The 12,928-nt window shown below is 32.5% G+C and overlaps 3 protein-coding genes across 3 annotated transcripts; 2 read left to right on the plus strand and 1 right to left on the minus strand.

Annotated features, from left to right (window-relative positions):
- The first annotated feature begins 221 nt into the window (after positions 1–221).
- Positions 222–5,067, plus strand: LOC123890840 (benzyl alcohol O-benzoyltransferase-like). The gene is made up of 2 exons (XM_045940544.1): positions 222–865; positions 4,001–5,067. Exons 1-2 carry the CDS (start codon positions 422–424, stop codon positions 4,871–4,873), a joined length of 1,317 nt encoding a protein of 438 aa, XP_045796500.1. The 5' UTR covers positions 222–421; the 3' UTR covers positions 4,874–5,067.
- Positions 5,068–7,654: 2,587 nt separating this feature from the next.
- Positions 7,655–9,590, plus strand: LOC123890841 (aldehyde oxidase GLOX). Its single transcript, XM_045940545.1, has one exon. It carries the CDS (start codon positions 7,761–7,763, stop codon positions 9,435–9,437), a length of 1,677 nt encoding a protein of 558 aa, XP_045796501.1. The 5' UTR covers positions 7,655–7,760; the 3' UTR covers positions 9,438–9,590.
- Positions 9,591–9,753: 163 nt separating this feature from the next.
- LOC123890842 (benzyl alcohol O-benzoyltransferase-like) lies at positions 9,754–12,373 on the minus strand. The gene is made up of 2 exons (XM_045940546.1): positions 11,831–12,373; positions 9,754–10,786 (listed from the first exon to the last, which is right to left on the minus strand). Exons 1-2 carry the CDS (start codon positions 12,311–12,313, stop codon positions 9,845–9,847), a joined length of 1,425 nt encoding a protein of 474 aa, XP_045796502.1. The 5' UTR covers positions 12,314–12,373; the 3' UTR covers positions 9,754–9,844.
- Between the last annotated feature and the right edge of the window lie 555 nt (positions 12,374–12,928).

Below are 12,928 nucleotides of genomic sequence, written 5' to 3' on the forward strand. Positions count from 1 at the left end.
AAATTTATCTTAAATCACCTCTCTCGGATAGATTAAAAAGAAGAGAAAAATTGTGAAAGCTAAAATTAAAAAAGGAAAATATAATTATAAAGATGAGAACAAAACAAAAATGGCAACATGATTTGATTGGTCATCCTATCCATGAGATACAACAATTGTTTAAAAATTTACAAACAAATTATATAATTAAATGTTGTATGTTATCTAGTTTCCTGAAGCACTATAGTGAAGAAGAAAAAAAAAGTATTAAAATAGATTTTTTAATAATTTTATGTGTTGTTGGTAAAAAACAATAATTTTATGTGTGGCTATGACAAAGTTGTGATGTATCATTTTCAAACACTCTATTTATAACAAATGCAAAATCAATGTATAACTCACACAAACTATTCACAACACTTATTGACTCCATAGCTAGCATATGATGAATTCATCACCATTAATGTTCACAGTGCGGAGGCGTCCACCAGTGTTGGTGCCACCGGCTGCTTCCACTCCTTCCGAAGTTAAACTACTATCCGATATAGATGATCAAGAAGGCCTACGTTTCAATATTCCTTTCATATATATCTATCGCCATGAACCATCAATAACGGGGAAAGATCCTGTTAAAGTTCTTAAACATGCACTCTCACAAACACTTGTTTATTACTATCCATTTGCAGGAAGGATTAGGGAGGGTGTCGGGCACAAGTTGATGGTTGATTGTACCGGTGAAGGTGTCATGTTTGTTGAAGCTGAAGCCGATGTAACACTTGATCAATTTGGTGACTCTCTGCAACCACCATTCCCTTGCTTCCAAGAACTTCTACATGATGTTGCAGACGCGGAATTAATTATCGACCGTCCCATTCGACTCATACAGGTCCAATTATATTTAATACAACATTTATCTTCTTAACATGTACCTTAAGGGCACAAGTTAACATTCTCCTGAGATTTATCACAATCACTGCCCATGGGTATAACTTGAAAATATTAATTACTATCTCTTTATCTTTATTGACTAGCGAGTGATTTCTACCGACAAGCGAGTGATTTCTACTAATAGATTCTATCGGTCACTAAACGTCAAGTTGATTTTTTTTCTAATAAAATCGTAGTTGCCAATATATACTTAAAAAAAAAAAAAGCCGTGGCTAGCAGGTATAACCAGTGGCGGAACTAGAAAAAATATCGTGGGTGGGCCGAAAAATAGTCAATCTATTTTCAAATTGAATTTTTTGCTCTTCTATTTTCATATGTTACTATTTTGGTACCAACAAACTATATTTTTACTCTAAAAATTGTGATTTTTGGCTATAAAGGTGATTTATTGTCTCCAACATTGAATCTAAAGATGAAATATCAAATTTGAGACCAAAATTCACAATTTTTTCCCATTAAAATTCGCTAATTTTACAGCAAAAAAGTAATAAAAAAATATTGAGATAGTGACAGAAAATATTTGTGACTTCTAGTGACAGAAAATATTTGTCACTATAAGAGTATAAGGTACCGTTTGGCCTAATTTTTTTTTGCAATAAAAGCTACTTTAAACTTAAAGTTAAAAAGAAGAACTTTAAAATAAAGCTAAAGTTGTTTGGTGATTTTATTTTCTATTTTGTTTTAGAAGCGCTATTTTTTCACAATAATTACTATAAATGAATCATTTAATTAAATTCTAAAAAATGAATACCAAGAAATATGATATTTTCTTTCTTAATAAGTGTTAAATTAATTTTACAAATAATTATGTTAAATAAATGAAAATATTTTAAAAAGAGTAATTATTTAAAGTTGTTTGCTTTAAAATGATTATTAACTATAATTATAATTGAAAAAATTAAAATAAATACACAAATAGGAAAAATGATATGATGATGACTGATTTTTTTGACTAATGATGATGACTGATGAGTAGTGTTTGTTTTAATATATAAGTAAATATATAAGTAGATAAAACAACAACAAAATAATTACGCAAGCCGGATATATCATATGCATGTTAGAATTAGAAAATAAAATAAATATTTAAAATAGCGATTGAATTGTCTCATGCGGGAATCGAAGGAGGTAACCACCGAAAAGCTAATTTCTGTTAGAAAAAGTTACATGGATTAACTTAATTGAAAGTACTTTATTAGGATATTTAACACATATAAAATAAGTTGCTTTTTTTTATTAAGTACTTTAGAAAAAACTGTTTGGCCCAACTTTTTTATTAAGGAGTAAAAAAGTTCAAAATAAGTTAGGCCACCATTCATCGAGATAGATGTTGCTTTTACTTTGAGTGACCGTAAATGTTGCTTCCACACTCATGGATCACATCTAGTGTTTGTTACTACATATTAAGAATTTTAACGCCTGTAGGTAAAATCTATGTTTTTTTTACAAGAGGTAAAATTATCAAAATTGAAAAAGTGAAATTATCAAAATTTTACCTACAGATTAGAAAAGAATTTAATTTACATGCACTGTCGGTGTAAAGTTATTTTGCACATGCGTCCAATAATATACTGACACATCATGTATGGTAATTAAAAATACATGATGTGTCACATTCATTAAATGATGTGGCAACACATCATTGAATGTATGCGCAAAAAAAAAAATTACACCGACGGTGCACAACAATTAAACTCATTAGAAAAACTTATTATTATTATTATTATTATTATTATTCCTTTTATGAATAATAATTAATAAACAAATATTCATAAGTTTTTGATGTTATTAATTAGATTAGATTATAGGGCTCCAAATTATTTTTATGACCCTGCCGTACATACCTGAACTCACATAGGGGTGTGCATGGTTTGGAAACCACACCACACCACACCTAATTGATGGTTTTGGTTTTAAACCAAAACCATTTCAATAACAAACCGGTTATTTTTTAAAACTAATTTGGATTTGGTTATTAACCGGATCGAACCAATTTATAACCGGTTTGTAATAAAATTTAAGTTATTCACATGATCCAATTTTAAATAGGTTTTTTACTTAAACTAATTTTTTTTATTAGTTGATTAAAAAAAATAGATTTATTAATTATTTTAAAAACATAATTTTTCATTAATTTTATGATTGAATTGGTTTATAATCAACCCACAAAATATTTTTTTTAAACCCAAATTATTTTTTACTTAGCCGAAAACTTATTTTTTATATTGTTTTAAAAATATTTTTTATTATTTAAAAAAAAGTAATTTTTAAAATTAAAAAATCTGATTTTTAAATACAAAAAAAAACTAATAAATAGGAAAAAAAATTAAAATACTAAATTTTTGAAAAACTAAAAACATTAAAAACTGATTTTTTAATTATTTTAAAAAAAAAACTGATTTTTTTAATTATTTTTAAAAATAAAAAACATTAAAAACTGATTTTTTTAATTATTTTTAAAATAATTATTAAAAATCTGATTTTTAAAATAAAATAATATTAAAATAGTATGGGTGGTTGGTGGTGGCCGGTCGCCAGAGCACCACCGTCGGCCGCCGTGAAAGTCGTCGGAGGTCCGCCGTCCGCCGCCGTCCCGGCCGGAGCGCCGCCGCACCGGCCGCCGGTGGTCCGGCGTTGCCACCGGTTGACCACCGGTCCTCCACCCCTCTTTTAATTAATTATTTTATTATATAATAAAGAATTTAAAAAAATTGAAGATTGGGCCTGAATTACCTATTGGGCCTAAATTTTCAAACCAATTCCAAACCAAATTACAAAATGTGGTTATGGTTTATAATTGGTGTTTTTTTATTGGAGTGGTGTGGTTTTTTTTTTTAAATGGATTTTACAAACTAAAATTGGATATGGATTGGTTAGTAATTTGGTTAAGGATAACCAAATTTTTTGCACACCCCTAAACTCACATAGAATCCGCAATGTTAAACCAATCTGCCACGCTAAGCAAAGAAATCTAACCCTAAAGCTAATCACTCGAACTTTTCATGTCAATTAGATATGCTAATTAAACTTACAATATACATATATACTTGATATTAGATTTACAATATGACAGGTCACACGTCTCAAGTGTGGTGGTTTCATACTAGTCTTGCATTTGAACCATATAATGAGCGATGGAGCTGGCACGAAACAATTCATGAATGCATGGACGGAAATGGCTCGAGGAGCACATCAACCTTCCATTCAACCTGTGTGGCGTAGAGAGATCCTAATGGCAAGAGACCCCCCACACATTACATGCAACCATCGTGAATACGAACAAATACTTTCGCCTATCAAGGAAGAAAATACTAACACCATAGTCCATCAATCTTTCTTCTTTAGATCTTCTGATATAGCTTCACTTCGTAGCTTGGTTCCACATCAATGTACTACGTTTGATGTTATCACTGCATGTTTTTGGTGTTGTCGCACAAAAGCATTGCAATTACAACCATATGAAGAGGTGCGAATGATGTGCATCGTCAATGCACGTCCAAGGTTTAGTGATAATCGTGCACTTGTCGGGTATTATGGTAACTGTTTTGCTTATCCAGCGGCCATCACCACTGCAGGGAAGCTTTGTGAAAACGGACTTGGTTATGCAGTGGAATTGATACGAAAAGTAAAAGTTGAAGTTACAGAGGAATACATGCAATCTGTGGCAGATCTTATGGTTACTAAGGAACGATGTTTATTTACAACTGTAGGATCTTGTGTTATTTCTGATTTGACTCGTGCAAAGTTCAGAGAAGTCGACTTTGGATGGGGTGAGGCAGTGTATGGCGGAGTTGCAAAAGGCGGGGCTGGCCCTTTTCCTGGTGCAACATATATTGTCCCACATATGAATGTAAATGGAGAAGAAGGTTTGATATTACCAATTTGTTTGTCCTCTGAAGATATGAAGAGGTTTGCTAAAGAGTTAGATGAGATGCTTGGTAGATGAGAAGCTTGATAAACAAGGTTATAACAAGCGGCAAAACACACAAACCAACATTCATTTGATTTAAATGAACCACCAAGTGAAAATAATGTACTATCACAAGAAGAGATGAATGAAAATGCCAACACTGAGATATTGTAAATTATTGCATGGATCGGAGTTTGAACCCTGATACTTCTACATTTATTCACATAAAATGGTGAAATTCTAGCCACTAGACTACTTGACAAAAAAAATGTCAACACTAATATTGGTACATGTTTGTCAATTGTCATCATTACTTTCTATAAAATAAAAAAAGAAGTTAAATGTTAACAAGTATATCTTAAAGGAAATATGTTAAAGAATTAAATGTAAGAATGTTTATCTTAAAAATGGCACATTCAACTTTTAAAAGTTAAAATATTAGTAGTTTTTAATATCCTATATAGTATATGCTCTTAGAGTCTTAGGAGACACACCAAGATAAAAAAATCACTTGTTTATTTTATGACATTTATATGAACATGTGAAGCTCTTTTCTCACTTTTGTTGTTACAAGCATAATTCCAAAACTTTATGGTCACGGTACTAAATTTAGTTAAGCTAGCCAGCTAGGTGTGGTCGTAAATTGTTTGTGTTGTATTATTGTATATACGCATGGCAACGACAGGGACGGACCGGAGAACAATTTTTGTCCTTTAACGTTCATGAATATGATGGAGTTTGGGTATTCTAGTATTTGTTTCGATTTTTAACAAGGTTGAAAAAGGAAAACTCGAATTATATATATATATTGGTTGATACTCCAATTTTATATTCTAGTTCGGTATCTCCACATTAACATGGAAGTTTCTTTTTTCTTTTTCTTTTTGTGGAATTTTTTTTTCTACCCCAACAATTAACCCTGTACCCCTACGTATTTAATAAAATTCCCATTCCACCCTTATCTTATTATATTATTTTTCCAAAGAAGAAGAACAGTAGTGGACTGTCGAAGAAGAAGATGAACAGTAGTGGAAAATTTTGCATACGGGAAATTTTTTTGTCCAAACCTGAACACTTTCTATTCATTGGAATAAGATAAGGCAATGGAATTTTTATAAATGTGTAGGAGTACAAGGTTAATTGTTGGGGTAAAAAAAAAATTCTCTTTTTGTTTGGTACAAAAGAGGGCCTAAGCCCAACGAGAAAATGAAATTAAAGAGTTAGTCTAACATTTATAGACATGCAAGTCTCATATAAATAATCAAAAAGCAAATTACGAAGTATACTAGGAGGAGACTACTTTTATTCAGACGAAAAAGTAAGAAGGCCAAAACTATATTATATTGTGTCAACAATTTATTTATTTTTTTAAAATAAAGTAAGGACTAGATAAAAATTATTCTGCATGTCCATCGAGTTTTGAAAAATTGAAACATCTCCAAAATAGATAGATAGGTCGGAATTTCTTAATAAACTGCACTCCTTCATACACGTCAGGTGTCCATTGATGAGAAGGGGCCGGGGAAAGTTTGAACCCAATTCCTACGGTGATGAATATAAGCGCAATTGAAATTCCTGAAGAGTTATACATTTGTGTATTGATAAGACCATTCACTATTTCTTGAAGTTCTATCTCTCCTCCGGATAAACCATATAGCCAAGAGAAATCATGAACCAGAATAGAAGAACTTTTTAAAATAGAGAAAACAACTTTTTAAAATTCATCTTAAAAATAAAAATTAAACAAGTGACTGTAATTTAAAGATCTGTAGAAGTTTCTAATTTGAAAAAGGATTAACGATTAGAAATATAGACACTCTTTGTTAAACAAGCATTTTGGTCCCAAATGGCCCAAAGTTATGTATAAAAATTGTAAATTTGTAAATGCATCCTCAAGTATATTTATAGATTTTTTTTTATAGGTGTTTGATCCATTACTATTGTGCATGAAGAAAATTCAATTGAAAAAAAATAACTCAACTTTTGTGTTCCATAGTCGATCTATTTTAAAATTAGATTACTGGTTCTCACACATTGTTGCAATATTTGTTACAATTCAAACTTGTACCCAAAAAATAATAATTTTTGAGTTGTGATATTTTGTTCTAATTTCAAATTTAAAGAAAAAACATCTAAATTATCACTTTTAGGACAAAAAATCAACCACTTTTGTCTCGGTTAAAACATAGGTTACGAATCTATAAAAAACAAATGTAGGTCAGAATCAAAATTGCGATTTTGTGTCAAATACGGAGATCAAAAACCCGAATTTTAAAATTTGAAGAGGTGTAAATATGTTTCATGTAAAATAAACTAATCGTTAAGTGACTTGATAGGGAGGACCACAATTTGATGCCCACAATTATGATCGGGAGGAGACTGTAACCACTTGATGTGAGAACTGGCCCTCCGAATTAGATTAAACGGTTCAGTGGGCCGGATACTAATGGTGAAAAATAAAAATCAAAAGCTTTATTTATGTCAATAAATTAGTCCAAAATGCAAGGAAAAAAAGAAAGCCCACATCTGAAGTAGTGCTTACCAGTTACCACCACCTACAATTCCATTACCTAGTCTTTGCTCAAAATATGGAAATTAACATCTTCCCCATATGTGTAGGAATCACACTTCTTGGCCTTAAACTGCATTCCTTCACTATCGCCTCTTTAGCTGCCGAATTCATCACTCCTCTCAAAGACACTTTCCATCAAAAATTAATTTTTCATCTTCTAATACCAAATTCAACATAATACATTATATCATATATTAATTTCATTTTAAATATAGATTCCTACTAACTATCATATCACTCATCAAACCCAAATCCCACCAACACTTTACTTGTAAAATAGTAATTCAACTACTACTAGCTACTCAATTCTTCCAACACTTTTACCTCTTTTTTCTTTTCTTACCCCCCACAATGAACTCTATCACATTAATCCTAATTTTCTTCATACTATCATCATTAATCTCATATTTTCACATCCCATTTGCATCATCATTATTATCACCAACATTACCTTTTAGCATTCAAGGAGAATGGCTTCTATTACAACCAAGCATTGGCATTTCAGCTATGCACATGCAACTTACACACAATGATAAAATAATAATTTTTGATAGAACTGATTTTGGCCCTTCATATCTTCCTCTTTCGAAAGGCAATTGTCGTATCGATCCAAACGACACTGCCCTCCAAATTGATTGCACTGCTCATTCTGTTATATATGACATTTTCACAAACACCTTCCGATCGTTAACTATACAGACTGACACTTGGTGTTCCTCCGGCTCTGTTCTCCCAAATGGTACATTAGTCCAAACCGGTGGTTTCAACGATGGTGAGCGTCGAATTCGCATGTTTACACCATGCTTCGACGATACTTGTGACTGGATTGAGTTCCCTAGTTACTTATCCGAACGAAGATGGTATGCAACTAATCAAATACTACCTGATCACCGCATTATCATAATCGGAGGTAGAAGACAATTCAACTACGAATTTTTTCCTAAAGAAATATCCTCGTCTTCTTCTTCTTCGTCGATTAATCTACATTTTCTTCAAGAAACTAACGATCGAAGTGAAAACAACTTATATCCTTTTGTTCATCTTTTACCAGACGGAAACCTATTCATTTTCGCGAACACTCGATCTGTTTTATTTGATTACAAACAAAACATGATTGTTAAAGAGTTTCCTGAGATTCCAGGTTGTGATCCTCATAACTATCCAAGTTCAGGTTCATCTGTTCTTCTTCCATTAGACGAAAACCAAGCCTCGGTTGAAGCTACAATCATGATCTGTGGAGGAGCACCTCGTGGATCATTCGAAGCTGCTTCGAAGCAAAATAGTTTCATGCAAGCACTTACAACATGTGGATTTCTCAAAGTAACAGATTCAAATCCTAATTGGATTATAGAGAATATGCCAATGGCAAGAGTAATGGGAGACATGTTAATTTTACCTAACGGCGATATTATTATAATTAACGGCGCTGGATTAGGTACTGCCGGTTGGGAAAATGGCCGACAACCGGTTTTAACACCGGTAATTTTCCGTTCATCCGAAACGGACTTATCAAAACGGTTTAGTGTGATGTCACCAGCTTCTAGACCTAGACTTTACCATTCCTCTGCAGTGGTGTTAAAAGATGGAAGAGTTTTAGTTGGTGGTAGTAATCCACATATAACTTACAATTTCAGCGGTGAATTCCCGACGGATTTAAGCTTAGAAGCTTTTTATCCACCATATTTGTCTCCGGAGTTTGAACCGGTACGGCCAACGATTAGATACGTCACCAATACTATTTTAGGGTATAGGGTGTTTTATTATGTAACATTTACAGTAGGTAATTTTGCTACGGGGAGTGAAGTTTCGGTTAGGTTATTGGCGCCGTCGTTTACTACACATTCTTATGCAATGAATCAGAGGATGGTGGTATTGAAGTTGATTGGAGTAACAATGGTGAATTTGGAGACTTATTATGCTACTGTGGTAGGACCCTCTACTCAAGAGATTGCACCACCAGGTTATTACATTTTGTTTTTGGTGCATGCAGGTGTGCCTAGTTTGGGTGTGTGGGTTCAACTCATGTAGTGTAGTTTAAATTGTTGGTTAGTTAATTAGTTAGAATAGATGTTGTTTGTTTGTTAAGTAAGTAGGTATTAGGAGGAATGTATTAGATTAGATAAGATGTTTGCAAATTAGTAATTATCATGGAGAATGTATTGTGTTTATTTGTTGGGCAGGTCATATATATATAGTTTGCTAATTTGATAATATTAATAAACTTCATACTCATTTTGCCTATGTTATGATTTTTCACACTATTTTATGGAGTCAGATCATCTCCGAACTTTTCTCTCATTGTTCGTTCTTGCCATAAATGGAGATAAATACAACATATTGCACATTATAAATAAGCCCACAACTTTATTTATAACTTGAATCACATTTGAGTATTTACTTACAAAAATGTGATTTACTTATCTAAAACGCCACAACTATAAAGAAGACATCACAAAACTAGGACCACTAGTTGTAGGTTGATTTTGGTTTCCAAACATCTTATCTAACTCTTCAGCAAACCTTTTCATATCTTCATAGGGCAAGCAAGTTATTAGTAATATTAAACCTTCTTTTGCATTCTTATGCGGAACTATAAACGTTGCTCCAGGTAACGGTCCAGCCCCGCCTTTTACCACTCCGCCATACACAGCCTCACCCCATCCGAAATTCACATTTTCGTACTTAGCACGGGTCATGTCTGATACAACACAAGACCTTATGGTGTTATATATACATCTTTCTTTAATAACCGAAAGATCAGCTAAAGAATGCATGTATTCTTCAGTAACTTGGGCTTTTGCATTTTTTATCAATTCCACTGCATAACCTAATGGGTTTCCACAAATTAGATTTCCAGCACTAGTAACAGCTACCGGGAAAGCAGAACAGTTACCATAATATCCAACAAGTGACGACTGGTTAGCATTCAACCTAGAACGTGCATTAACCGTATAAATCATTCGTACTTCTTCATTTGGCTCTAACTGCAATGCTTTTGTGCGACAACACCAAAAGCATGCAGTGATAAGATCAAATGCAGTGCATTGACGAAGATGAATTGGAACCAAACAACGAATTGCAGCTACGTGAGCAGGTGTAAATACGAAAGATTGATGGACTATGGTAGTAGCATCTTCTTTCTTGACGGTGTTTGGAGGAAGTATAATTTGTTCGAATTCACGATGGTTGCATGTAACGTGTGGTGGGTTTCTTGCCATTAGGAGCTCTCTATGCCAAATAGGTTGAATTGAAGGTTGATGTGCTCCTCGAGCCATTTCTGCCCAAGCATTCATGAATTGTTTCAAACCAGTTGCATCACTAATTGTATGGTTTATATTTAAGGACACTATGAAACCACCACACTTGAGACGTGTCACCTGTCATTTTAATTATATTTTAAAAACTAAAATCATAAAATATTTTCACAAAGCTAATAAAAATTCTTAATTATAATTATCATAATTCAAAAAAAATTATCACAATTATCAATTAATTATGCTTTCTTCAATGAAAACGTGAAGAAGATTTTTTCTTCGATAATTAAAGATTTATTGAAACAGTTATCTAAAAGGATAGCCGATAAGAAAAACAGAGAGTTTACAATAAAAAGAAAATAAATCCGCAAAACACATACTAAGAACAAACACCTATTCCACAAAGGGAATACAAAAAGTGAAAAACTCCTGGATAATGCTACACCAAAAAGACGTACTAAAAAAAATTCCAACAAACAAAACACCTACAACCAAGCCTAAAAAGAGAGACACCAAGAAAGCATTTAAATAGCCTTGGATATTGTGTAGGGTGAAGAAGATAAAAGGTTAGTATATTGTTTAGGGAGAGATTAGCATTTCCTGTCTCTCTTTGGGACCAAGTTTTCGCTATGAAGCACAGACACAAACACGAACACCAACACATCGGCATTGATAATAAAAAATATTATAAATTCAATGTAATCATAACTGTTAGTATCGTGTCGGACACTAGGGCACACCTATTCCGAAAAATGTTCATGCTTCATAGATTTTTCGTGTCAAAATAAGAGGAAGTGAATTTTGTTGTGATGTCTTTTAATCTATTTTCAAAATAAGAGTGAGGTATGTAATATTGTTTGAGTCACAATTTCATACACAAAAATGGCAATTAAGTTAAAAGTGAGGCCTATAATATTTTAACTTTAAGATAACTTAATCAACATAATTAAGTTATTTTATATGGACCTCTCTCAAAACCCATTATTATTTCTTGTAAAAATAATAAATTTGTATTTGACAGCCTTACTAATCAAAATAGAGGTTGAAAAACTTGTTAAAATTGTAATCATCATTAATTAGGATTCGATTGGTTTATTTTTAAGCTTACCGAACAAAATTTACGTAAATAAATAATATAAGCGAATAATTATAACATAATAATTAGACCTGTATGAGTAAAATGGGATGATCAATAATTTGTTGGGTTCCATGAACATCATCATCTAAGAGTTGTTGAAACCAAGGGAATGGAGGATGCAGAGAGTCACCAAATTGATCAAGTGTTGTATCAGCTTCAGCTTCAATGAACATGACACCTTCACCATTACAATCCACCATCAACTTGCCTCCAGCTCCCTCCCTAATCCTTCCTGCAAATGGATAGTAATAAACAAGTGTTTGAGATAGTGCATGTCTAAGAACTTTAACAGGATCTTTCTTTGTCATTGATGGTTCAAGATGATACATAAATATCATAGGAAAATAAAAACGCAAACATTCTTGATTATCTATGTCAGATAGTAGTTTTATTTCATGAGGAGTAGGTGCAGCTGGTTGCACCAATTCTGGTTGGCACCTATGCACTCTGAAGTTGAACATTGATGATGAACTCATTAGTGTTGTGTTTAGTTTGAGTGACTTGTTGTACATTGATTGTCTTAGTTTATAAATGAAGTTTTTGAAAATGACACCTAAATTGATACGTAAGAGTCTAGCAAATGGTTAGGAGTTCAATTTTTAGTTTATATATATATATAAATAATTCGGTTGAAAGGAAATAACTCATTTTTTATACTCTCTACAATTGAAATCTTAGGAGTTCAATTTTATTTTTTATAAAAACTGATTTTATCGTCAAAACTAACACACGAAACCAAGATATTATTGGCTCAAGTGGTTAATGAGCTAGCTTTCCTATGACGAATCGTTCAGGAGAACTCGAGTTCAAGTTTAACCAATATCTTGGGTTCGATCTCTGGCGTGAGCATATAAAAATATTAAAATTCTTATGGAGTGTTTGCCACCCACTTAGTTCCCACAAGATCTGAGGAATTATGTCTCTGCAGTTGCGCGCATAAATACTTAGTTTACACCAAACCCAAGGAATACACGTTTTTTTTGTTTTTTTTTTTTTAAAAAGGCAAAATAAATTAGCATAAGATAAACCAAAAATTCAAACATACAATGTCAAATAAGGAATACACGCCCCCTTACAAATTCAAACAAAACAAGTGGTCGTATTATCGTGCAGAATGGACCAGTAAA

Source organism: Trifolium pratense, linkage group LG6 (assembly GCF_020283565.1).
Source record: "Trifolium pratense cultivar HEN17-A07 linkage group LG6, ARS_RC_1.1, whole genome shotgun sequence".
Taxonomy (NCBI): Eukaryota; Viridiplantae; Streptophyta; class Magnoliopsida; order Fabales; family Fabaceae; genus Trifolium; species Trifolium pratense.

Excerpts from the sequence above, each read along its gene's own strand:
- LOC123890840 (XM_045940544.1), top strand. The coding sequence starts at position 422 with ATGATGAATTCATCACCATTAATGTTCACAGTGCGGAGGCGTCCACCA. Across the intron at positions 866-4,000 it reads GTCCCATTCGACTCATACAG|GTCACACGTCTCAAGTGTGG; the intron begins GTCCAATTATAT and ends ACAATATGACAG.
- LOC123890841 (XM_045940545.1), top strand. The coding sequence starts at position 7,761 with ATGAACTCTATCACATTAATCCTAATTTTCTTCATACTATCATCATTA.
- LOC123890842 (XM_045940546.1), bottom strand. The coding sequence starts at position 12,313 with ATGTACAACAAGTCACTCAAACTAAACACAACACTAATGAGTTCATCA. Across the intron at positions 10,787-11,830 it reads ATCCCATTTTACTCATACAG|GTGACACGTCTCAAGTGTGG; the intron begins GTCTAATTATTA and ends TTAAAATGACAG.